Source organism: Cetorhinus maximus, chromosome 6 (genome assembly GCF_964194155.1).
Source record: "Cetorhinus maximus chromosome 6, sCetMax3.hap1.1, whole genome shotgun sequence".
Taxonomy (NCBI): Eukaryota; Metazoa; Chordata; class Chondrichthyes; order Lamniformes; family Cetorhinidae; genus Cetorhinus; species Cetorhinus maximus.
In genome coordinates, this window is record NC_135884.1 from 20,168,520 (window position 1) to 20,195,982 (window position 27,463).

The window sequence follows — 27,463 nt, forward strand, 5'->3', positions numbered from 1 at the left end:
GTCATCTCAGCCCCTGCTTGCTGCACGAGCTCCTCAGGGTAGTGTCCTAGGTCTAACCATCCTCAGCTCACTTCAAAATAAGATCAGAAGTGGGAATGTGTACAATCATTAGCAAAGTGTTCAATACCATTTACAACTTTTCAGATACTGATGCAGCCTGACCTGTGTGCAACAAGACCCAGATAACATTCCAGTTTGGGCTGATGTGTGATGCAATTAAGTGCTAAGCAATGACCATTTCCAACAAGCGAGAATCTGACCTCCTCCCCTTGATGGTCAATAGCATTACTATTGCTGAATCTCGCACCATCAACTTCCTGGGGATCACTATGACTAGGATCTTAACTGAATCGGCTATATAAATACCCTGACTACATGAGCAGGTCAGAGATTGGGAATTCTGGTGTGTTACTCATTCCGACTTCCCAAAGCCTGTTCTTCATCTGCAAGGCACAAGTCAGGAGTGTGATGGAATACTCTCCACTTGCCTGGATGAGTGCAGCTCCGACAACATTCAAAGCTAAATGCCATGCAGGACAAAGGGACCTTCTTGATGGCACTCCCTCCATCACTTTACATTCCCTTCCTCCACCACTGTCGCATAGTAGTAGCATCGATAAGATGTACTACAGCACCTTGCAAACCCATGACCTCTACCATTAAGAAGGACAATGGCAGGGAGACACATGGGAACACTACCACCTTGAGTCCTCCTCCACGTCACTCACCATCCTGACTTGGAACTATATCACCGATCCTTCACTGTTGCTGGGCCAAAACTCGTAACGCCCTAACAACCCTGTGGGTGTATCTACATTACATGTAGACTGCAGCGGTTCAAGAAGGTGATTCTCCTCCTCCACCTCAAGGGCAATTGAGGATGGGCAATAGATGCTGGCCTTACCAGTTACTTTAACATCCCAAGAAAGAGAAAAATTCTAATTGAATCTACCATTTGCTAAATCAATATTACATGATCTATATTTTTGCTCTTGTATTTTTACTATATTCTAGTTTTCACCTTGTTGCAATTTTTTCATTTCTCAGTTCACTTGGCTGGCCTGTTTCCTTGTCTATTTTTCACCAAACACAAAGCAAATTATCATCACTCAGTTCAAATGGAGGATATCCATTACCTATCTACATACAAAAGCATCAACTTTCAGTCAGAATTATTAGGATGCAAATGTGGCTATGTAGTAATGAAGAATGTAACTTTTGATATAAGACCATAAAACTCTAGCTCCAGCTTAAAACTGTATTTCAAGGATATTTCCATTTAAGTTTTTTCATAGTCAACTGAATTTATTTTCAGTAATACAAACATTTCTTCCAGGTATTCATGTAGTGGAAAATTCTGGCTTGCCTAAAGGTTGTGTTCTTTCTCGGATCCTTCAAGTGCAGATGCTTGATATGATGGACATTGATGGAATCTATCCTTTATACTTGAGAGTTCAACAGCACATAGAGGAATTTCCAACAGACAGGTTAGCTGACTTTACTATGTGTTGTACTACTTGAGTAAATGAAAATAGGGATGGGATAATATGTTCCATGGGTATTAGCTACTTAAATATAACACATGTATCCACAGTTCAATAGCATTTTACAGTGTTAAGCATTAGGTGAGTTGACTAGAGACATTTATAATCCCAGAAAATATTGGGTGGGAAAGGAAATCTTATCTGGGTAGACTGAGAGTTGGCGGTTAAATTCCTCCAGAGTTTAATTTTTTTTTCCCTGTGTATTTTTCCTGATTTACCATTGGGTGTTTTTTAACATGTTTTTAGCAGAAAATGCTTCTGCCCTGGAATGTAATGGCTATACCACTAGACTCAAGTTCTGTCTCTGATCTGTTCTTTTTGTGATATTTAAAGCAACTTTGATCAATTTGTAGCCTTTCTCCCACCAGTGTTGTGATTGAGTGACTTTAGTCTCCTGCTGAGCCAGTGACTGACCACTGATTGTACAGCTTTAGTCTGTTCCCGGCCAGAAAATCACTTTGCTGCTTCTGGATTTTATGGCATGCTCCAACTGTGCCATCATCTTTTATGTTTCTGCAACTGACTCTGTACACCACCTGCATGTTCATTCCAACAAAAACACTACTGTCAGTGGGTCCTCCATTTCTACACTCAAATAGCTTTCGAACTTCTCACTGTAGCAGTCTCTCAACTCGGTCAGCAGTTCAGTGATGTTCCATGCTGATTCCACCTTATGAACGTCATTATCCCACCACGGGATCTCTGCCTTTAAATCTGGACTCCTTCCTGTTATCTCCAATTTCCCATTTAGCATCAGATTTTTATGTAACAAGCTTTCCAAGTCCATTTGTGTGCAGAGTTTGGCTGCCATTCTGGACCTGAAACCATCATTCTATTTCCAGTATTTTTTTTACTATTTTACCTCCCCTAGACCCTTCTATCATCATGCATCCTTTCACTACTTCCCTGTCAGGTACTCTGCCCTCCCAATTCCCTTACTCAACCCTTCGATTTCTGTCGCCACCATTGGAGGTTTACCTCCCTCTTAGATGAGCCTACAGCTTCCCTCTGTGTCTCTTCACATCTTCTGAAGGGCTCATTATGAGCAGCAATCTCAATTGCCCTATCCTATTCCCTCATAGATTTTTCTGACAAGGGAGCTAATCTTCCTGTCCAACTCGCCCCCCCCCCCCCCCCCCCCCCAACCCTCTGCTGACCCTGTGGACTCAGCCAGCAGGTCAGCTCTCAGCACCCCTCTATGCATCTCCCTCAAGAATACTGTTCCTTTCTTATGTATCTAATTGTAGCCAGAGAATTACCTGCAGCGGTTTCTCTCCCTGCTCCTACACCATTGCCTCTGGTGTTTCTCCCGCCCCCGCCCCCACCGCCGCCACCACAATTTCTCATTTACATGCTGCCCTTTGATGGCATCATCCGAAAGGGCACAATGTCAGTTTTCACATGTACATTGATACCCAGCTCTACCTCACCACCACCTCTCTTGATTCCTCCATTGTCGCTAAATTATCAGACTGCTTATCTGACGTCCAGTACTGGATGTGCAGGTATTTCATCCAATTAAATATTGGGAGGATTGAAGCTTTGTTCCATTACTACTGACCATCCCTCTCCCTGGCAACTGTATGAGACTTAACTGGACTGCATTTGTAATCTTGGTGTCTTATTTGACCTTGAATTAAGCTTTCAACCACATGTTTGTGCCATCACTAAGAAAGCCTTTTCCACCTTGATGACATCACCCTTGTTTCAGCCTATCTGCTGCTGAAGCCCTTATTTATGCCTTTGTAACTTCAAGACTTGATTATTCCAATGCACTCCTGGCTCTCCCACATTCTACTGGGGATGAGAAATTTCTGCAAATTGGTGGAATTCCAACTTCTGAATCATGGACTTCTGCCCTTTTAATTTATTTCCTAATCTCTGCCTCCCCTTGGCACCACCTTCAATGTAGCCAAAGACTGAAGGAATCTCAAAGTCTGGAACATCTCTGCTAATAACGAGGGGAGAGCAGTGGAACCAGGGTCTTTGTGGCTTTCAGCAGGCTAGTGGGGGTTTGGGGAAAGCGACTGCTGAGTGAGTGGGGGGGTGGTTTGGGAAGAGGGGAGTGTGGCGGGAGTGGGGCTGATTACAATGTGAGGGTGGGTGAGGGAAGAGGGGCTTCACTGAGTCTTCTGTCACCAGAGAATATGGAGAGCTTGGCTGAAATCTACATGTGTATAAAATAACATTTTTAGAAAGTACTTTAAAAACATTTTCATATTTCTGATGTATGACATGTTGAACTATAATAAGTGAACTCTAATTATATGTGGAATGTTCCTATGCTGCTATAGTTTTGTTTTTGCTGGCACCTGGGATGGTGTTAATTTTGAAGAGTTTTTTTAATATATTCTTTCATGGGATGTGGGCATTGCTGGCAATCCCAGCATTTGTTGCCCATCCCTAATTGCCCTCAAGGTGGTGAGTTAAAGTGGGGTCACATTGGAAAATAGTTTGTGAAGCATTGGTGTCATCCTTTGCTTTCCTCCACATTTACATAATATAGCCAGATCATATTCTGTTAGTATGGGCTTCATCCTGTACCAGATGCACTATCTACATTGAGTGCTAAAATATTGAGGTCTCTGGTGATTTGATCCATTGATCCACAGCTTTAACGATAATACAAGGTAAACAAAGGGAGAACTAATGTTTCTACCCACTTGAAATCTAATAGTTCCATGGCCTAGAAGCATTTACATTCACTATAGATCATAAAAACTACTATAGTTACATGATTCCTTGACAAAAAAATTTTCAGACCCTTTTGTCTTCAGCTATTATTTTTCAGACCTTTTAGTCTTCTGCTGCTACTCATTCCTGTTCTACCCTTCGTAAACTTGAGGTAATCCAAAACTCTACTCCCGATGTTCTAATTTGCACCAAATCTCATTCAACTGTCAGCCCTGTGCTGGCTGACTTGCATTGACTTCTGGGCAAGCTGGCAGTGTAGTTCATAGAGCTTTAATCCTCAATCCACAATTCCAAACAAATTATTTCAGCTTGTTTCTGTGAAGTGCCAAATGATCTCAATTCAACCACCTTCTCCAGAAGTCTATTCTAGATAACCACTATCCTACAGTTGGGAGAGATTCTTTAATTTTCTTTCTGTACTTGAGGCTAGTTAATTACAAATTTATGTCCTCTAGTCCTACATTCAGCTCAAATCCTATGTTCTTCATCTACACCTTTTATTATTTTAAGAATGTTTCCCCCCCTCTGGCACAAAAGTTTTAGGTGAGTTTTTTCTTTATTAAGCCCTCCGATGCCTTGTAAAATATCCAGCTCACTCTTCTTTAAACTCATTGGAATCATTTTTGAGGTGTGGTAGACAAGACCCCACCGTTGATGCCTGTTGTTGATATAACTTGTCCTGATATGTGGTCCCATTACCTTCTAGAAGCAGAAGAGTATATAATTTGTTTTGTTAACTTGTCTCATACTGACCAGATGTTTTTAATCCCCTTCTAATTTAATACTTTAAAAGGATTCCTTCATGTTGTATACATACCTGTCTTGTTTTACTTGCTTCAATATGCAGTACCCTACATTTATCCACAATTAGGCTGAGATATGGCAGATGTAACTATCTATGTAATTGGTCTAAGTTCCTCTGAAGTTAGATTCCTTTCCACTCATCTGCCCACTGCAACTCATTGTCGGGAAATCTAATGTTAGCGTGAAAGCACTCCATTCCATGTTGTTTACAAATATTTGAAACGACAATTCTTCCAGAACAACCTTTGGAAAATTACTGGCTATTTTATCCCAGAGGCAGCATTTATTTATTAACTTATCGCGGTCCTCTGCCTTCTGTTGTGAAGACGATTCTTAATCCATTGAGACAACTTATCAACTCTGAACAGTAGTAGTAGTAGGTTATGTGAGTGCATCCTTGACATTTGTCCAACTGATGATAAAATCTTAAAATAAATGCTACTAATTATCTCCCTCTAGTATGACCTATTGTGAACTTTAGTTCCCTGTGTGTCTTGTACTAACCACATGAGGGTGCTCTTGGGCTCTAAATCTTAAATTAATATTGTAACATCCTTTTAAGTTTTAGTAATAGGCTTTCTAACAAAGTATTATTTCTGCATCTCTACATTACAATTAACACTTAGGGTTGTGAGAATAATGCATGTAAGAGTAATCTTCAGAGGATGGTAATGTTCTCATATATTTTAGTATGAGAAATTTTCACACTTTGGCTTCACTGGAATCTAAAATTCTGAACAAGAACCAATCTAAAATTATGTGCTATGCCTATGTTCCAGTAACAAGCTTATTAAATATTTGTCTATGCAGCATTTGAAAATTAGCAGAACAATTATGCTTCCTGCTATATTGAAATGAAGATCCTGTTTATATTTATTTATCTTGGCCTCTATTATCCTTAACCAGAGATATGGGATGGCTCAGGTACAAGGGCATTTTTAAAGTCCTACCTATTAATACCACCCCTCGTTTTGGCCAGGAATGCAACAGGATTTGGATATCCTTCTGTATGTGAAAGCCTGAGCAATACCTAGCCAAAACTGAGATTCCCATGTTGGTCATTACTATTTGTATGGTATTAATTTGTATTTGGGAGGTGGGGTGCTGCAAAAATGATCGCACTTAATTTTGGATTTCGGAAGTTTTGAATGTATTTTTATAAGATGGTTTTGTTTGTTTGTTTTTACACACCCAATATCTGTAAATGAAGTGCTATTTGAGATTAATCCAGTGTTAGGTCCTCCCCTCCACCTGCATGGAAATCTGGAAACCAAAATGTTTTTAAGTGCTGGATGTGGCTGCCACAATATACTTGGGTTACAGTAAAGCTTGTTTCAATGCAGCTACTTCACAAATTTTAGAGATATTGGCAGAAGTTCCTGTCTTTCAATTTAAATTGTGCTTCTGAATTAATCCTTATTAATTTTTCTTTGTAAATGAGATATGTAATAACTAGATTTAAAAGAAAAACTAAAATAAAGATTTCTGTGGATCCTGCCAGTGCTGTTTTAATTTCCTCTATTACAGATGTGCACACACACGTGCATCTTGCCATTAACCATTCTGCTTTTGAGGTTAGCCATAACATCATACATGTGCCCAGTTGTGTCATGTGACATAGTCTTGTGTTTGTGTCGCTTGTCATTCCCCTGCCACCCCATACAAATTGCTTCAACAGGGGCTGCTCGATCTTGATCAGGAACAGAAAGGTGGCCCTTCCTCCTCCAAAACTAAGGGTTGTTGAGTCCAATCATTATAATCCCAGCTGAGATTAGCTCAATAGCTTTCCAGCTATACACCCTTATGAATGAGACATTGTGGAAGGCTCAATTCGCTATTTAGTTACTTGGTTGGAAGAGATTGTAAGCGTAGACTAAGATTTAATATACATTTTTTTTATTGTGCACAGTTTTTTTTATTCATTCATGGGGTGTAGGCTTCGCTGGCTGGGGCCAGCATTTATTGCCCATCCCTAGTTGCCCTTGAGAAGGTGGTGGTGAGCAGCATTCTTGAACCACTGCATCCATGTGGTGTGGGTACACCCACAGTGCTGTTAGGAAGAGTGTTCCAGGATTTTGACCCAGTGACAGTGAAGGAACAGCGATATATTTCCAAGTCAGGATGGTGAGTGACTTGGAGGGGAGCTTCCATGTGGTGGTGTTCCCATCTGTCTGCAGCCCTTGTCCTCCTAGATTTTAGTGGCCTTGCGTTTGGAAGGTGCGGTCGAAGGAGCCTTGGTGAATTCCTGCAGTGCATCTTATAGGTGGTACACACTGCTGCTACTGTGCGTTGGTGGTGGAGGGAGCGAATGTTTGTGGATGTGGTGCCAATCAAGCTGGATGGTGTCAATCTTCTTGAGTGTTGTGGGAGCTGCACTCATCCAGGCAAATGGGGAGTATTCCATCACACTCCTGACTTGTGCCTTGTAGATGGTGGACAGGCTTTGGGGAGTCAGGAGGTGGGTTACTCGTTGCACTATTCCTAACCTCTGACCTGCTCTTGTAGCCACAGTATTTTGATTTTATGTAACTGTTATTTCCACTTTTCCCTATGCAGGAGTAGGTTACATTTAGATGGCCCTTATAACGAATCCTTTTATGAAAGTCTATCAGATAATCATTCACAAGATGATGAAACAGTGGACTATGCAGCCCAAAAGGTAAAACTGGATACAGGTTAATTTTTCATGGTGTGTATTAATAGGATGCAGACTGCATTAAAAAAAACTAATTCCTAGCATTGTTCAAAATATTGATGTAGACCTATTCCATTTTAGTTCAATTGTTTTGTGTCAAAATGTTAACTTGATAAATGTCTATTGTGATGAATATCTAATTCATGGTTCATGTTAATATTTTGGAGGTAATGTTTAGTTCTAGGAAGGTTGTTGTGAAGGTAAGGTAACTAAAATACTGGGCTTCAGAGATTATCAGAACACCTAAAAGAAAAAGGCAGTTCAGAAGGTTACCCATGTTTACTTAGAGTCAAAATAGAAGAGATGGAGTCATAAACAGCAGGTGGGCTTACTTAACTGGAATACTGGAGACGTGGTGTCTATACTGCTTGCAAAGAAGTGCATTCCAGTGAGATGTTTAGCTCTAACAGCATTCAGTGAACCCTGAAAGGCTACTTCCTCATGGAGATGGGTGAAGTTTTAGGTGGTTCTTGGGTTTCAATTTATCTGTGCATTTGCTGGGAGAGGGGGTTTGTTGCATTTTGGACCTAGTGTGGTTTGCAGCTCACAGAGAAGCCCTGGCAGCTGTTAGCAGGCTCCAGACCTTTAGGATAAAAGCAAAAAACTGCGGATGCTGGAAATCCAAAACAAAAACACCTGGAAAAACTCAGCAGGTCTGGCAGCATCTGCGGAGACGAGCACAGTTAACGTTTCGAGTCCGAATGACCCTTCAACAGAACTAAGTAAAAATAGAAATGAGGTGAAATATAAGCTGGTTTATGGGGGGTGGGGGTGTAGAGCTGGATAGAGGGCCAGTGATAGGTGGAGATCACCAAAAGATGGTTATTGGTTGGAGTGCAGCTTTGGAATGCAGTCTCAGTTCTAATTCAGTGTCTCCTCCTATCGGGAGGTGAGCAGTCATTGATGCAGTCTGAGTCAGAGCAGCTTTTGAGGGAATTCAGGTCATCGAAAGTGAAGAGTGGCAGTCTCTTGTGAGGTAAACAGAGTTTTAATGAGATATTGTGACTCAGCGTTCACTGACGTCTGGGTAGGTTGCTGAGAAATCAGTGGGATCTGTCTTGATCGCATCTGTCATTAATGTGCAGTGTGATGTGTTTGACCACAGTTTGCCTGTTAATTCATTTACCTTATGTTAATTCTGAATGTTAGAGTACAGAATAGATATTGTAAATTTCCAACTTTTTATAGTGAAGTTTGTTTCATTTGTTTAAAACCGTGGAATCTTGGTGGCTTCTCGTAAGTAGCTGAGATTTCTAACTTTTCTCATTCATTTTTTTTTTGTTTTAAGTGGACAATGTACAAGTCACATCTGGCAGCTATTCTGTAATTCGATGAGGGTTTTCCCTTATCAGCTGCTACGTCAGTTGATAAACTTAAGTGAGCAAGCACCCTGGTATAAGTATTTGAAAAGCCAAACTGGCTAACTGGTACTTGAGCCTTGTATCATGCCAATTTAAACTAGGTTAATGAAAACTGCGAAATCTCAGCAGGTCAGGCTGCATTTGTAGAGTGCTTACATTTCAGATCATCTGACCTGAGCATTTAAAATTTTTTTTTAATATTTCAGAATTCTAGTACTGACAGTATTTTGCTTTTGTAATTTTAAACTAGAAATGTCATATGACCTTAAATTTGTTTATTTTTCTGTTTGCATTTGGGCAGGCACCAGGAGTGTTTCATAGAATAACCATAAGGTTATTTCTTAGTTTGGCACTAGTGTGCTACATCTAAAATTCCGAAATAAAATTTTTCACATCTGCATTTTGTCACAGTAATGTACTGTGGAACCTTCATGCAGTGGACTGTAATGCAGCAAAACACTGATTTTAGATTAAAGCTAACAGGCAAATTTACTCACCTGATTAGCACTTCATGAAGAAATAATGCACCAAGTTTGATGTAATTTTTAGCAGTGGCGCAGATTGTTTATTTGCAGCTGTTAAGTACACATCTTTTAGGTAGAACAAATCCATTCCTGATCTAGCTTTTATACAATCATCTTCGCTCTATATAGTTCTGCATTCTCACTCAAAGATCCATTTGTTTGACCTGGGGCAAGCTCCAGGGGCAACCTCCTCTCTTCCTTTGGCCCATAATTATAAAAGTTGGTGCTTTTAAAATGTGACATTAATCATGTTATGAACATCTCTATATTTGGGTGGGTAGGATTGATGGAGCTCCAGAGAAAGGAGGTTAAGGGTAAGTAACTTAGTCGTGCTTGCATTGAGGCTGTTCAATGTTTATACATGAGATTCTGTTAAGTTGTCCAGTATGCTATTTTACTGCCATGTTACACACTTCAATGGAAATAATTGAACATTCATGCTAGTGTTCCCTTGAGATGTAGGATGTCAGTGTCATAATTTTTAAAATGAACAATATCTGGGAGTATTATTTTGTTTTCACATCTTTACTGTGCTGAAGCAAGATGTGTAATTAAGTGGACCTTGGTCTACAATATATTACCCCTGTGTGTTTTATAACACAAAATCTTTGTTAGTTGAGCAAAGCCAAGTCAGAAATGAAATATAAATATAGCTCGGAAACCTGCAGCTTATTAGAACCGACCTAGGAAGAATAGAGCCCCGAAGCCATGGTATCCTGTTTTCTTTGGATTGGGAGTAACTTGTATCTTTGCATGCTGTTAGTAAAATCATTGAAAAACTTGTTTCTGAGCTTGATTTATATCTATCTGGTGCCCAAAGCAGTTAAACTCCATCTTTTAAAGAGTCTACACCAAGCAGGAGATGATGAACAGAGAGGCTATCAGTGCTCATTTATTGACTGCTGTTAAAATGGCTGTGCATTAAGATAAGCTCCATCACCATCTGATCTTTATTTTAAATACTGGCAACTGCATACAATCAGATGGAAAAGGTGACCAGAACTGACACCAAATATTTGAGTTTTATCTTGCAACTTGCAAAGTGACGCAGTATTTTCTTGCTGTGCTTTTCTAAATTGGATTCAGTGATAAATCATGAAATTCTGCCATTTCCTGTATAGCTTTGACATAATTTTTCTGACGATTGAATAAATGATTAATATTATCTAGCTTTTATACAATCATCCTTGCTCTATGTAGTTTTTGCATTTTCACTCCAAGATCCATTTATTTGTTTGACCTGGAGCAAGCTCTTGTATAGTCCTCTTCATTTAGCCCATAATGATAAAAATTGATGCTTTTAAAGTGTGGATCTATTATGACCAGAAAATTATTTTCTAAATTTTTATACAGATTCATCAGTACAGGGTTGCCACAACAGCCAAGGATTGCTCCATCATGATAGCGCTTTCTCCTTGTCCTCTGGAAGAACGGTAAGAGGGTCTGTCATTGGAAATATAGTAAAATAGTGTGAATTTTTAAAAAAATATATAAATGCTGAAGTGACAGTCCATGAAAATCTCTGAAGGTAAAAGACAGGTTAACATTTTCCTTATCTTCATCAGGACGTAGGTTCTATACCCAAGACTCGCCCCTTTTTAGGAATTGTTTATTTGTAGTATTACCTAATTGGGAGCAATTTATGAAATGGTTTCACCTGTTTAAATCTCAGTATTTCTGACTTTCTCAATTTAAAAATTGTCAATAACTTTGTGACGAAACAGAATACCGGTCACTTTAACTTTCTGTGCACTAGAATAATACGTAGGATAGGAGTAGGAGCGTGAGATATATGTTGTACCAGTCTGTGCCTGCAATGCAACTGCTGTAGAACCCTTCTATTATTTGCTGATTGTCCAAGTTAATCATGTAGTTGTCACATGCAATTGATTCCATAAGGTGGTCATGTTTATATTTTTAATGACCTCATTTTTTTCTTGAGTTATTAAATTCACATGTTTAGTGATCTTTGCAATTTCCTTGAGTTTTCCTTTCTATCATGTGGTCTCGAGGCACACTACGAGGTGACCTTTCTATCTCTTTGAAGAACTGCTTTTAGTAAAGTATGTTGTATTAAGGCCTTCATGCTGAGGCACCTTTTCATAATTTGTGATTTTCTTCCAATCTGGTCTTGAGTACCAACTCCAATAGAGCAATTACCCTATAAAGAACTAGACTTTTTCAGGAAAAGTGTGGGGGAATTTGAGAATGTGTTGTGATTGTGTTTCACAGGATCACAAGGTAATTAAAGAAAAGGAAAGCCATTCTCAACCATGCTAGTTCATCCATTCTAAAGTCCCTTCATTACAACATCCAACTGGTTCTTGAACGTTTCTGGGAGTTGAATTCCACTTTCTAAACTTTCCATTTGGGCAATCATACCTATCACACTATCTCTTGCACAGGAGCTGTGTACTCTAATCCCATTTCCTTTCTCTTATCTCTACCTATTTATATATATTCTTCACACTTTTCTCATTTAATTGGTTGTGGTAAAGCATTCCATTTTCTCATGACCCTGAATATTTTTTGTTCAAGTGATTGTTCTGAATATATGCTCCTTTGTTGCAATTTCACCCAATTATTAGAAAGTTTTTCATTATTTGCACATTAAGAACTTCTAAGAATTCAGAAACCTATCAGCCTTCTCTGTTGCAGAGGAAAAAAAAATCAAGCTTTTTTCTGAAACCATGAGCTCAGTCATGGTATAATTTTGGTTAATCTTTACCATTTCTATAGTTCTAAAGTCCTTTTCCATAAGGAGATGCTGTGAACTGCAAATAATACTCCAACTATGGTTTAAACAATGTCTTGTACAAATGTAGGAATTCCATTTCAGTCACGAAGGATGTGGTTAGTGACTTTCTGAATTTCTCAGTAGATGGGCAAAACTGAAAATCTCGTATTTATTGCTCAACCTTAGTTGTGCCTGGAAGGCGATGGTGGACTTTAGTTGCAGAGTTTGTGCTGTTCTTGCTTTCACAAATGAAGAGCAGAATATATTGAAGTGAAGATGCATTACTTGAAGCTGTGGTGTTCTGTGATATTGTTACGCTTGCTAATCTAGGTGTTAGAGATTACAAGGCTCTATTGCAGTAAGCTTGATCAGAGTGGCTTTAGATGGATACTAGACTGAAAGGAATTGAACAGGGAAAGAGTCATTTAGTAGTACAGAATTTGTGTTGCTGAAAAAAGAGACGTCTAAGCTTGTTGCACTCAGGAAACTTTGCAAGAATACCAGTATAAGAGGAAAACAATTTATACTGTGTGTGATGAGAGTGCTGATTTGGTTGGCAAGTGGCGTTGCCATGGAGAATGCATCAGTGATGGTGACTGACAGTTAACTGTCAAGCATTGTTTGAAATTTAAACCAGGCAGCTTGACCCTGATTGGTCAAGGCATTAACCTGAGGAATGAGTCAGCAAATGGCTGTCAGTTATTTTGTTTAGCTGAAACAGGTGCAAAGTATGTACAATAAAAACAGAAAATGCTGGAAAAACTCAGGTCTGACAGCATCTGTAGAGAGAGAAACAGAGTTAATGTTTAGAGTCTGTATGAACCTTCAGAGCAAAATGGCTCGGGGCCCTATTTATAAGGTTGCAGATAAGACCAATCTTATAGTGTATGGAACTGTAAGAATCCCAATGCCCAAGCCATTTGCTCACCATGCAAGCTTAATGCTGAAATAGGGGGTATCAAAGGCATCCTGCAGGATAATAGCTACCCTGATTAGATTATTTTGTGCTGTATATATCACAAACTCAAGAATGGGCCTAAGGCCATCACTTTCAGCCCTGGAAAGTGCCCAGTCTACCTCGGATTACCCTGGAAGGGCAAGGTATCTCAAAGATTTGAGCAACACATGAAGCTAGCTTTTTCACGCTGCTACTATACAATAGCAACACGAGTGGCACTCGCCACTAACAGGATACTGCTGTCAAGCCAAAAAGGCATTCTGCCCATCACACAAATGAGTAATGTGGTATATGAATTTCAGTGCCAGTGCGATGCTAGGTATGTAGGCCATATGTCTCAAAGACTGGCAGATCATATCAAACAGCATGTCCCAGCCGCTGTTCACAATGGGCAGGGTACAGACCATATCCAACCAGCCCGAGCTTGTGAAACTCATAACAGTACCCAACATTAGATGTGATTCTGTGATTGGTCAACATTTGCTAAATAATCCTGTGTGCTAAAAATTATGCTGACAACCAATTTAAGATTGTCAGTCGGGCTCAGTGTGGTGCATTTGCATGTACTGGAAGCTACATATATTAATACACAGGGCCCTGTTCTTTGCAGACAGAAAGAACATGTACACACAGTGCGCCTGTTTCAGCTGAACAAAATAAGTGATGGCCATTCACTGACTCATTGGTCATGGCGTTGCCCTGAGGAATCAGGGTCAAGCTGCCTGGTTTAAATTTCAAATGATGCTTGGCGGTTAATTGTCAGTCACCATCACTGGTGTATTCTCAATGGCAGCACCTCTACCAATCGGCATTCTTCTCACAGTATAAATTGTTGTTTTCCCTTCTATTGGTATTCTTGCAAAGTGTCCTGATGAGTGCAAGACGAAAAGCTTAGACATGTCTCTTTTTCCAGCAATACTTGGGGAAAGGTTGAGTGGTACCAGTGTATTTGAGGACCATGGAGAGGAAAGGAAGATTGGGAAATGGTTGGATGAGTTGGAATTGCAGCTCTTGGAGAAGAGAGTTACTAACAGCATATCCTTAAGCCATTTTTAGAGGAATAAGAATACCTCAGGCCAAAACTGAATATAGATGAATAGTTATTGGCATATATTTCTGTTATACTTTTGATTAGCAATTTTTTGTTTGTTAACTTGTCAGAGGAAAATTCTTGTCCAAGAATTCATGGAGTCCATTGGGCTGTTTCTACAGCGTGCTGCTGGTTGGGACCTTGTTGACTGGAGCACACCTCAGAAGATGAATGCGCTCCCCATAGCTCTGTCCATTGATTTCATGAGACAAGTCTCATAGTTCATAACTTACTGCATCATATGGCCTCATGATTGCATCTTGAGTACTTGCATGTGATTATTAAATTCAATGCCACAGTTTTAGTTTCAGAAATAAATTGAGATGGAGGTTTCTTTTATGTTGTCCATTGGCAAATATTACCCGGTTTCTAATTATTGAAAACTGAATTCTTATTTTATGATACTTACCTTCATTTCTCCCAACAGCTCTTGCCAGATTAGGGTATTTGTGGGTTGAATGGAAGATGTTGGTGGGGGTGGGGCAGGGGGGAAAAACAGGCAGAGTAGCAGGAATAAGATAATGTTGTATTCATGAATGCCAAGTAAAGAAATTAAAATAAACTTGTTAATGATTTGGTTAAAATGCTATTTTAATGGAGACAGAATTTACTTTATAATGTTGTAAATGGTATATGGTGTGACTTCAAATGTGTATTTTAATTCCAGCAGTACAGGATATATCTTCAATTACACACTTTTTTCTTCACAGGCCTGAACCAAGTACCACAATTCAGACATCAAGGGCTTGCTTTGTATATTCTGTCGCTATTCTAGATTTGGATCCCAAACCATATGAGAACATTGCACACCAGTACAAACTTGATGGGAAGATAATAAACTTTTACGTGCAGAGCACAAGGGCTAAAAAGGATGTTACCACTCCAAACTTTTACAAGGAAAATGAAGAATGCACACTGTTTTTTCATTCAGCATGAGCTCTTGTAGGGCATTGCTATTCATCTTAAAAAGTAAAAGGACTGTACTGACTAAGAGGCCACAACCACAAGTGAGAAGTTTAGAAAATATCTGTCCTGAGTAGATTTGAATATTGAAGTTGGCAAGAATAATTTCAAATTGTGAACATCACTCACTAAGCTTAATAGATTGGTTTGCACCAATAAGAAAAATAGCACTAAACAGCTTTTACTGAAAAATCCAAAAACTCCTCATCTTGAAAGGAAACTACAGATTGTAAATACTAAAGCACAATAATTAAGGGTTTCAGTAGAGTCAGTTGAATAGTGTTCCAGAATGCTTTATCTTGGAGAGTTGGGGAAGTTTTTAAAAAGCAGCTAAATAAAAACCTTTAGTTACAAAGCACTGAAACATATGAGAAACATGTCCAATAACAAAATCTCAAGGAAAGTAATTTTTTTATTGTTGCAATTTTTAAGTTTCAAAAGTGTGGGTTAAGGCAATTGTCATGAACTTGATTAAAATTGCCCATTTACTTGACTTTAGCTCATCACAGGAATTGCTGCTGGGAGTGACATTTGCTTTTCCACTGTTTTAGTTAGTGCCACTTCTGCCAGTTGGTGAATATTGCCACAGTTAGTGCACATGACTGTCCTAACTCTTTGTAGTTCTACATCTGATCTAATCATTTTAGAACAGGGCCATTGAAATTGGGGATTTTCTAGTTGAGTAACCTTCAACCTGTCAAAATGGCTTGCAAGAGTTAGGGCAAAGAATTAAAAGTGTAAGCAGTGTTTGTATTGATGAATATGAAGCATTACTATCCCAAGGTTTTAACAGATACTTGATACTAAACTCATTTTCAGGAATACAAATTGCAAAGGATGCAGATTTATTGTTTAACTGTCTACTGAATGTCAGGGTTAGAATTAAACTTGACGGAATGGCCATAGCATATTGTATTTTTAAGAGTACTTTATTTTAAGTGGGGGTATTATTTTTCTGTCAGCAGTAAGTCTCAGTGCATTACATACCCTGAAGTAACTCACTTTGGAGAAGTAAAAATTCTGACAAGTTTATTGAGAAATTTTTAAAGGGTTGGGTGGGTTCGACAATTCCAGGGCTCTTGGGAATGCATTGTCAGAAAACTAGAGGCACACTGATTTTCAATCCACTGAAATACATGAGTGAAAAATCATCTAACTTTGCCCTGGCTAGTTCACAAGTTGCATTTCCAGTGAGTGCCAGATTGCAGAGTCACCTCCAGTTGATTTAAGGTTTTTTTTTGTTTAAATAAAAATTAGAATTGATGCTTATTCTAGGAAATTGTTTTTATTCCTAACTGTAATTAAATTGATTTTGTAATAGCTGTTTAAAAACATCAGTCAAAATGTGCACTGATCAGGGCTGTCTATTTAACCAGAATCAAAATGCCACTTCAGTGTGTATGTTTGTTTACAAGTATGACTAATAAACAATAACAGAGTTAAAGTGCTAAATATGAAAAAAAAATGGTGCTATTTAAATGAACTGTTCAAGTCAACATTACTGAGCTGCATTTCTGGCATCAGAGCAATAGAGCCAGAGACACTCCAGCACTCCAGACAGTGGCGGGAGTGTGTGCTGGGGAAAGGTGGGGAGGCGGGGGGGGTGTAAATAAACTGAGCACAGAAGCATTTTGGGAGAGTGACATGATGGGGCACTGAAAGGCTCCTTGAGAAAGGAGTAGAATGGGAGCAGCACAGACTTCAGGAGAGTAACATTGGGGTTGCCATTTCACCACTGAGACTTTAAATGTAAATTGAGGGAGAATGGAATGAACAAGTTACATGAAAACATTTTTTTTTATAACTCAGCAAAAAAGTTTTGCACAGATTTATTTAAACTGTTTTACCAGTTAACTTTCTTCAAATGCGCTTTGCTGATTTTACTTGGGTCATGCCAAACTGCCTCCTTGTGCAGTTAAAGCAGTGCACAGATCCAAAGTTTCTAGACATGCTAACTTTTAGGTGAAAATCTGGAAGGACTAATTTTAAAAATATTTTGTCATTATTGAATTAAACCATCTTTATTCTTTCCCCTGCTTGCCTTGATATCAACCAGGCTGTGAAATAGTCTACTCATAAGTGAAAGGAAACTGAATACTAAAATGTTACTGCGTGATTTTTAAAAAAAATTTCCACAACACTGTCTATTTGATCCTTTAGCTAGCCCTTGGCTCTCAACTGAGTGAGGCAAATTGATGCCATTAAAAATCTGTCCATAAACTATTTCTGGAGAAGTGGGTGTACAACTCTGCTACCTCTGGGAGCTGCCTAAGAGCACTTACTTCATGACAAGATGGTGTTTTAAAAAAAATATATATTCATTCATGGGATGTGGGCGTCGCTGCGGCATTTGTTGCCCATGCCTAATGGCCCTTGAGAAGGTGGTGGTGAGCTGCCGCTTTGAACCGCTGCAGTCGATGTGGCGCAGGTACACCCACAGTGCTGTTAGGGAGGAGTTCCAGGATTTTGACCCAGCAACTGTGAAGGAATGGTGTTATAGTTACATGTCAGGATGGTGAGTAGCTTTTTTAACTCGTTCGTAGGTTGTGGGCGTAACTGGCCAGGCCAGCATTTATTGCCCATCCCTAATTACCCTTGAGAGCTGAGGTTACTGAAGAGTCCCGTAAGCCAGACCAGATAAGGACAGCAGATTTTTTTTTATTGAATTCAAATTTCACCCTGGTGGGATTTGAACCTGGGTCCCCAGAGCATTGCCCTGGGTCTTTTGGATTACTAATCCAGTGACAATACCACTGTGCCACCAATTCCCCACTCAGAGGGGCAATTCCAAGTGGTGGTGTTCCCATGTGTCTGCTGCCTTTGTCCTTCTAGATGGTAGCAGTTGTGGGTTTGGAAGGTGCAGTCTAAGGAGCCTTGGTGAGTTCCTGCAGTGTATCTCGTATGGTACATACTGCTGCCACTATGCGTCAATGGTGGAGGGAGTGAATGTTTGTGGATGCGGTGCCAAAGCAAGCTGCTTTGTCCTGGATGGTGTCAAGCTGAGAGTATTCCATCACACTCCTGACTTGTGCCCTGTAGATGGTGGACAGGTTTTGGGGAGTCAGGAGGTGAGTTTCTCACCATAGGATTACAAGCCTCTGACCTGCTGTTATAGCCACAGTATTTATATGGCTAGTTCAGTTCAGTTTCTGGTCAGTGGTAACCCTTAAGATGCTGATAGGGGGATTCAGCGATGGTTATCCCATTGAATGTCATGGGGCGATGGTTAGATTTGCTCTTGCTGGAGATGGTCATTCCCTGGCATTTGTCAGCCCAAGCCTGGATATTTTCCATGTCTTGCTGCATTTGGACATGGACTGCATAAGTATCTGAGGAGCCACAAATGGTGCTGAACATTTTGCAATCATCAGCAAACATCCCCACTTCTGACCTTATTATGGAAGGAAGGTCGTTGATGAAGCAATTGAAATTGGTTGGGCCTGGGACACCACCCTTAGGAACTCCTGCTGTGATGTCATGGAACTGAGATGACTGACTTCGAACAACCATAACCATCTTCCTTTGTGCTAGGTATGACTCCAACCATTGGATAGTTTCCCCCTGATTCCCATTGACTCCAGTTTTGCCCAGGCTTCTTGATGTCAAGGGCAGTCACTCACCTCACCTAGAGTTCAGCTTTTTTTTGTCCATGTTTGAGCCAAGGCTGTAATGAGGTCAGGAGATTAGTGATCCTGGTGGAACCCAAACTGGGCGTCAGTGAGCAGGTTATTAAGCAAGTGCTGCTTGATAGCACTGTTGATGACCTCTTCTATCATCTTGCTGATGATCGGGAGTAGACTGATGGGATGTTAATTGCCCGGGTTATATTTTCTTTTGTGTACAAGACATATCTGGGCAATTTTCCACATTGCCAGGTAGATGCCAGTGTTGTAGCTATACTGGAGCAGCTTGGCTAGGGGTGCGGCAAGTTCGGGAGCACAAGTCTTCAGTACTATTGCTGGAATATTGTCAGGCCCCATAGCTTTTGCAGTATCCAGTGCCTTCATCCGTTTCTTGATATCACATTGAGTGGATCGGATTGGCTGAAGACTGGTATCTGGGGACCTCTGGAGAAGGTAGAGATGGATCATCCATTCACCACTTCTGGCTGAAGATTATTGCAAACGCTTCAGCTTTATCTTGTGCACTGATGTGCTGGGCACTCCCATCGTTGAGGATGGGTGTATTTGTGGAGCTGCTGCCTCCAGTGAGTTTGTTTAATTGTCCACCACCATTCACAACTGGATGTGGCAGGACTGCAGAACTTAGATATGACCTGTTGGTTGTAGAATTGCTTAGCCCTGTCTATCACTAGCTGCTTATGCTGTTTGGCAGGCAAGTAGTCCTGTGTTGTAGCTTCACCAGATTGGCACCTCATTTTTAGGTGTGCCTGGTGCTGCTCCTGGCATGCTCTCCTGCACTCCTCTTTGAACCAGGGTTGATTCCCTGGCTTGGTGGTAATGGTAGAGTAGGGAGGGGGGATATACTGGGCCATGTGGTTACAGATTGTGGGAGTACAATTCTTCTGATGCTGATGGCCCACAGCTACTCATGGTTGCCCAGTCTTGAGTTGCTAGATCTGTTAGAAATCTATCCCATTTAACAGTGGTAGTGCCACACAACATGGAGGGTACCTCAATGTGAAGACATTGTGATATCTTGCAGTTCACTTGGAGTCCATGTTGCTGTGGCAACATGCACTTTTACATGCATGTTGTGGCCTGGAGATATGGATAGTGATGATGGAGGCCCCAACATTCATTCGATCACATGGCTGACCAGGAATCTGTCCCTCTCCTACCACCTGCCAATTTCATGTGATGAAAGGAATTGGAGGTTGATAATCAACCTATTTGGCTGTGTTATGAACACATCTTCCTTGGCCATCTCAAACTGAAACTCCAAAAAGCATGCATTTTGCTACCTGGTAGCAGGGCCAGAAATCCCTGGTTGAATAAAGTGGCCAAATAGAACAACAACAATCATCTGGGTTAATATTGTTAAGAAATAGGTAATCCGAAGGGAAAGCATTTGGTGTAAAAAATATTATTGCTAAGAAACGTATTTAGATTTTAAGACCCATGTTGGAAGTCTCTACTAAATCTTGGGAATAATACCTACCCTTCACTGCCTTGGGAGGTTAGCCATTGTATGTGCAATGGTATGAATGAAGAGGCAATGCTAATTACTGTTAGGTATTATTTTGCATATTAGATTGCATTTCATCTATCTCTAAGATTATTAGAGGCTGTATTGAATATTCTTAACCTGAATTATTGAGATGATACATGTACTTCAGATTGAGAGTTTACACATTCAAACTTACATTGCCAATCTGTAACTTATATAAAATATATCAGCAATGCTTCCTGCTTAAGTTAAATTCATTATTTTTGTCCAAAGCCAACTTTCTAATTTGATTTGAATTTCTTGATTTTTAACACACTCAGAAATGAAGGGGGCCTTTTCTTTAGTAAAGCATAAACTGCGATACATCCTCTGGCCAGAAAAGAAATTTGGATAAAAATAGGAAAAATATTTATATTTTTTAGGTTATTCTATCTAAGGAATATGTGTACACATATTTCTATCTTTCAGGTTAGGCCTATACTCATTGGAGTTTAGAAGAATGAGGTGATCTTATTGAAGCGCATAAAATCCTGAGGGGGCTTTGAGAGGGTAGCTGCTGAGTGTTTCCCTTCATGAGAATTTAGAATTGGGGGCACAGTTTAAAAATAAAGAGTCTCCCATTTAAGAAGGAGATAAGGAGGAATTTCTTCTCAAGTGTTATTTAGTCTTTGAAATTTTCTTCCATTAAGAGCAGTGGAGGCTGAGTCATTGAATGTATTCAAGGCTGAGTTACAATTTTTGATGAGGGAATGCAGGGTTATGGGGAAAGTGGAATTCAGGTCAGTATCCGATCAGCCATGATCTTATTGAATGGCGGAGCTCAAGGGGTAGAATAGCCTACTGCAGCTCCTGTTCCTTACGTATTTTTTTCAGTTACATCCCCATCACTTTATGTTACTAGTCGCACTCCAGCTGTCCCCCCCTTTCTCTTTACCACCCCCGCTCTACAAAACCACCATTTCCACACACACACAAAAGCCTTTTGTATCAGCAGGCTCTTAAAATTGAGCTCAGGAGTTGTACCGTCTTTCGACAGTGTCTAGGTGTAGACATTCGATAGTGGAAATTGATCAGAACCAGGAACCCCTGCTTTTTTTTTTCCTGTCCAAACCTGGTCTGTATGGCTCAATTCCATGTTAGGAAATGCACTTATTTACCAAAAAGATGGGACCTTTTTTTTAAAGAAAAAGTCTATTGCAGGATAGTGTTCCTTCTAATCATAATCATCTTAAAAGGGCTGATTCAATAGTTTATACACGGTATGTTGGGTGTCACTTCATTTCCACGAATCCAGTGTATCACAAATTGAGCTAAGTTCAAACCAAGCAGTTGATAAATGGAAACAAATTCTAGCAGTACTATCATATTTTTTAATGTTACAACTGCGAAACATCAAGTGCAAGAATATAGTTATCCCCATTTATCTAAATTTAATAGCCAAAATACTGTATAGTTTGCCCTGAGAACTATCTTAAAATGGTAAGATTTCAGGGAAATTGATTTTTAATTCTGCATAAAGTGGCATTTGTATTGCACGTTCAAGGTAAAGTGATAATTGGATATGAGAATTTCTGTAACCTTGTAAATCTTTATTAAAAAGTAGCTAAAGCAGTTTTACCAATTGAATAATTTACTCAACTACTCCTAAACACATTCAAAATTCTTATTGTTCATGCTGCTAGCTCATTAGTAATGTTTTAAATTTAAAAGATAATTTTGAACATGGATGAAAATCCACAGCTTTTGTCCAGAGCTCATGAAATGCTTAATGTTGATTGATCTTACACCTGCAAGTTAATATTCACCAGCTATGTTTTTGAGGTTTCACAGCACACTCCTGTTATAAACATCTAACATGTCAAAGTGTTAAATGCTTTTAATAAAAATAGATCATCTAATATGATTGTCATACTACTCCTTCCTCTAGAATGTTGCTCCTATTGCATTTCTTATTAGTCCCTTAAGTCAGACTAAACCTTTATCTCATGCTGACTACAGCAACTGGAGCTGATGGATAGTGAATGATGTGTGACAGTTGTTTTGAGTATGACTGAGTGAATTATGCCTACCACCATCTAGCTTGAACACTGGTACTTAGGAACTTTGGTGGTTGAGGTGAATCAGCATTGTTAACAGCACAACAAATAGCAGAAACAACTGGCACTGAGTGAAAGGATTGGTTTGCCATTGCAATTACACTCAATTAAACAAGGTTTTTGTCCTATGGTGCACAACCTAACAGGTATAACCTCCAGACAATTCTACTAAGTACAGTGATTTCATTAAGCTTGTGGTTTTTTGAATCACCCTCCCATCTGTTGATTTGTAAACATGCCACTGAGAATTATAATTCAGTTGTCTTTTGTTATAGCATTTCTACAAAACAAAACTAGTACTGTTTCTGACCATTAGTTGCTCTTACCACTATACACTGTATTTAATGGATTTTTTTATAGTAGAGCAATTATGAAATAGGCTGTGAATTAAACTACCATTGTATGAATGAACTAAAACAAAATGCTGGAAAAACTCAACAGGTCTAGCAGCATCTGTGGAGAGATGGAGTTAATGTTTCGAGTCCGATAGCTTTTGTGCTGAGTTTTTCCAGCATTTTCTGTTTTTGTTGTGAATGAACTAAAAATGGGTTTACATTTAAGATTTGAAAGGTTATTTCAACAGACTACTGTGGTACAGGTGACTTGTCTTGTGTGTATTATTGCAACAGAATTTGCCCTGTATTTGTAAATATTCTTTGGCAATTTGTATTTAAATGCTATATTTATTTTTCATGTTATAGTGCCATGGGAGAAATGAAATGTATTTATGGCATATCCTGTTGTACAAAATACTTCAAAACGGTACATGTAAAGTTAATAAAAATCATGTCTGTAGTAATAAAAGCATCCTTTATTTACAAAAGAAAAAACCTTTTTTTCTTAAATGGAAATCGGTGTTTATTTTAAGCTTGCTTTCACATCAGTTTAATTAAACAATCTATAGCAGCCTCGATTCCAAACAGGCGTAGAAGATTTCTAAAGTTGCTGGGTGCACTGTCTGCAACGTTTTTGGTGTCGAAGTCGAGTGCTGTAGGAAAAAGTTCAGGATTACATTGTTACCCAAACTGTATATTTTTATTTGTACTGTAATGAACATAGCGAGTGTTAATTTGACTGAGATTTAACAGTGAGATCCATCATGGATGGAGGGTTATAATGACTCTTTAGTTAAAAGCACTGTACTTCCCTTACTGCAATGAATGTTAATATGAGCTTTCCTCATGAACCATTTAAAAATTTGTATTTTATGCTTGTATTAATAGCACATGTGCTGATGTGGAAGTTGAATGTATTCCATCAAAAATCAGCCGTAGAATTCCACCAGCTTAAACTGACACTGCCAAGGTCTGGAGGAGGACGGGGGAAATACATTTACCAGACAACGGTGAAAGGACATATCCTGTCTGGTTCACTGGGACCCACCCCCAATTAGAAAGCAGGCCTCTACATCTGTGTAGACATGATAAGGGAATTAAAACATGACACTCAATATTTTTTTAAAGGTTTTAGTGTTCAACAGAAATCCCAGAAAGTCAGCTGTGGTCCACTTCATTGTCTACTTGCAGCTATAGTAACACATTCCTTAATCAAGTACAAATAATTTTCTTTTTATATTGCTGCATGTTTGTTCCTTCTAGACTTATTCTGACAATTAAACCTGAGGTTTTTGGATTACAACCTGCATGGGATTTTTTTCTAATTTATTTACTCACGGCTAAATGCAGGCAAAAATGTTATTGCATGTCTAGTCTTTGAACATTTAATCATCAGGTGCCAAATTGAACTGCATTTTGAACTAAGCAGAGACAAGTAGCATAATTGTTATATGTGGATTGTTATTGTTTGGTTGGCTTGTGGCTGATTAGATATTTTAGTGAGCTGCTGAAGGGCTGCTCAACCCAAAAAGTGTCTGAGGGAAGGAAGAAATTTGTTGAAATCCTAAAATATTCTAAACCTGAACAATCGGAAATCTTATACTTGGTAAAGTTTCTGATGGTAGACTATATAATAAGTATTAGCACCATGCACTTGGAGGATTCACTAATTATCTACTCTGGTGAAATACATTATTTTAACTTGCATTTATGTAACTAACACCTTCAATGTAGAAGAAATGTATAGCAGTTATTCACAGAGCATCATTTCATAGGATACTTACCCTCTGCTGGTACTTTTGTCAAGAGATCCAGAACTGGAGTAACAGCTCCTTCTTCACTTACAAGTATTTTCCAGAAAATCTTCAGCTCAACCCTGTAAAAGAGTGTGTCTTGCCAATTAAAATGTGTTTTAATTGATTTTTTAAATTAGAAGTATTTATGAACAGTGAAAACTGCTGGAAATGCACTTTGTGTCAGTGTAAAAGACTCAACATTTTGGGTAGTGAGCTTTCATTAAAAAACCCTTTAAGGGAAAAATGAAGAGGCAAAAAAGCGGGTAAAGATCCAGAATATGTATTCATTTTCTAGGCTTCATGAGCATACTTTGTTTTTAAAAAAGTTTTTAAATCTGCCACATACATATATAAGGATATTTATCCAAATCCATTATGGGACTAGAAAAATTAAAATAGGTGTATTAATTTTATAAAAATTATAAAGGATGAATTTGATACTTCATGCAAGATTGATACAATAATCAGGAATTAATGAACTGAAGAAAAACACTAGCTACATTTCTGAAGTTTCAGATACACACGGTGAGGCAAATAGCACAGCTGCATTTAAGGGGAAACTAGATAATACTTGAGGGGAAAGGAAATACTGATGGGGTAAGGTAAAGTATGATAGGAAGAAGCTCGTGGCGTATAAACAGACAAAGCAATGTTTGAAAGGATTTTTCTTTGTTTCTGCAGTGGTGCTTTCTGCTTCCATTTAGGTTATATGTAAGTATGGACTGTTAAAAGATGTTATATAAGAGGACACAGAACCATACTGGGCAACCTCCAAACATTTTGCGCATTGGGATCATCAGAAAATTTGTGCTTAATTTGTTCAAAGTAACCCTATGCTAAATGTTAACTTTTTTGATTTTTATGGGAATGAAACATAATTTTATCAATATAGTAACTATTGATATAGTACAATAAACTTGAATTTGTCCATGCAAACTAGTAGAACTTGGTTCAATGATGAAACAGTTACTAAGCCTTTCATACATTAAATGCACTCTACAATAATTTAATGTAAATCTTAAAAATAAAATCATTGACATAGTATGCAAAAACACATTTGAATTTTTTTTAAAGTGTTCTCACCCAGGAAGTTTGGAGCATTCCAGTATCAGATATTCAGCACTTGATCCCTCTGGAAGTCTTACTACTTCAGGGTATTTCTCCTGCAAAGAAACAGTTGCACTCAAATTGTATTCAACACTCCTATGGTGGCATTATATTTAATGAGGTAAAGCATCATAGAGCGCTGATTTACAAAGTGTATTACACATTAATGAAAAACTAAGCTGGATTACCAACAGACAGTATGGAGACACATTTTACAACTATTTGTTTAGCCTGTAGCTAAAAGTCAAAATGGGAGAATAGCATAAAATGGCAAGTCCAATTTAATTTTTACTGGAATAAAAATAGAACAGGCTGTAAAAACTCAGCAGGTCTAGCAGCATTTGTGGAAAGAGAAACAGGAGTTAACATTTTGGGTATGTATGACCCTTTTGAGGAGCTGGAAGAGTCGTATGGACTCGAAGCGCTAATTCTGTTTCTCTCTCCACAGATGCTGCTAGACCTGAGTTTTTATAGCATTTTCTGTTATTTGATTTCCAGCATCCACAGTCTTTTGCTTTTATTTAATTTTTACTGGTATATGTAACCCACCAGTCATTCCTACTGACAAACCTGATGAGGTTGACAATCTGGAACACCTCTAATGTATGTATCTTGGAAGTCGTATGGAAACCCTTTGAAGTCAAGCATGTAGCTGTTGTGGTTGGACTAACTAATGGCATCTCATCCCAAAATAATTATATTCAACATACTGCTTACAGATGGTATTAATATTGTTTATGTATGTTGAAGGTATTTTTAGTTTACTCCAAAAAGCATTTACAGGTGTCAGCTGGAATACATTTATGGCTATCTCCAGGTGCTGTGCACATTGAAGCTCAAGGAAAAGTAACTTTAATTGCATGGTTTGAATCAACTCCATATTAATTGAATTGTAATAGCGTAGATTAATTGTCATTAAAAATGCCTTTAACATTCAAATATAAATACCTGTTTTTTCAATCTTTGTAGTAACCTTTTGCTATTCATAAATGTCAACATCTTTATGTAATGCTTTTGTCACCTGTGGCATCTGTGTGCTAGAAGTTCCCCAAATTATTGCTGTTTCTTACAATCAAAAATATGGTACAATTTCAGAAGGCTACCAATGGGGCCACATAGTTTAGTGTGTTTTCTGTATTGATTCGTTGTTAGTCTCCTGCAGTTTTGGCTTTTAGCACCCAAATGCAATCTATAAAATTTCATCCAGTTGATCTAAGTACTTATGAGCTAAAATACACAGTATGTAAAATCCACAACATGCAGTTTTAATAGTGCTCCTCATATAAAGTCATGTATAAGACACCTTCATCAGGAAAGGTGGAGACTAAATAGGAAAAGAAGGGGAAACATCATGGAAAAATAATCACACTCCTTAGCCTTGCTTATCTGGTTAGTTGTAAACAGGCTAACATCCCTCTGAAATCCAACAATCCTTTTGTTTATCTAAAAATGCAAATTCCCTTCACACTTTACATGCTAAGCCAGCATTCACATTTACTCATTAGCATGTCAAACATATTTCTACACCTAGATGTTTTTGACGATTTCAAGCTTGCAGTCTACTTGACTCCAAATGTAATTAAATCAAATAGAGAAAGCCACCTATATTTACCCCCATAAGCCTTCTTT

The 27,463-nt window shown here is 38.7% G+C and overlaps 2 protein-coding genes and 1 long non-coding RNA gene across 11 annotated transcripts in view; 2 read left to right on the forward strand and 1 right to left on the reverse strand.

Annotated features, from left to right (window-relative positions):
* The window catches only part of ippk (inositol 1,3,4,5,6-pentakisphosphate 2-kinase), a 74,946-nt gene extending 57,779 nt beyond the window's left edge, over positions 1-17,167 (forward strand). For all 4 annotated transcript variants that reach the window (XM_078543348.1, XM_078543351.1, XM_078543349.1 and 1 more), the window contains 4 exons: positions 1,337-1,487; positions 7,599-7,701; positions 10,976-11,055; positions 15,118-17,167. In XM_078543348.1, coding sequence (XP_078399474.1) covers positions 1,337-1,487; positions 7,599-7,701; positions 10,976-11,055; positions 15,118-15,343 — 560 coding nt within the window. In that variant the 3' untranslated portion in view covers positions 15,344-17,167. The remainder of the gene's footprint in view (positions 1-1,336; positions 1,488-7,598; positions 7,702-10,975; positions 11,056-15,117) is intronic.
* The window catches only part of LOC144681619 (uncharacterized), a 324,557-nt gene that overhangs the window by 239,661 nt on the left and 57,433 nt on the right, over positions 1-27,463 (forward strand). The window lies entirely within an intron of this gene.
* cenpp (centromere protein P) overlaps positions 10,211-27,463 on the reverse strand; it is a 308,552-nt gene continuing 291,299 nt past the window's right edge. For 5 of the 6 annotated variants that reach the window (XM_078543372.1, XM_078543377.1, XM_078543374.1 and 2 more), the window contains exons 7-9: positions 25,811-25,890; positions 24,716-24,807; positions 21,609-23,584 (exon numbers count right to left, since the gene is read on the reverse strand). In XM_078543372.1, coding sequence (XP_078399498.1) covers positions 23,472-23,584; positions 24,716-24,807; positions 25,811-25,890 — 285 coding nt within the window. In that variant the 3' untranslated portion in view covers positions 21,609-23,471. Of the gene's footprint in view, positions 11,066-21,608; positions 23,585-24,715; positions 24,808-25,810; positions 25,891-27,463 lie in introns of those variants that run through there. The other variant, XM_078543378.1, reaches the window with a different exon arrangement.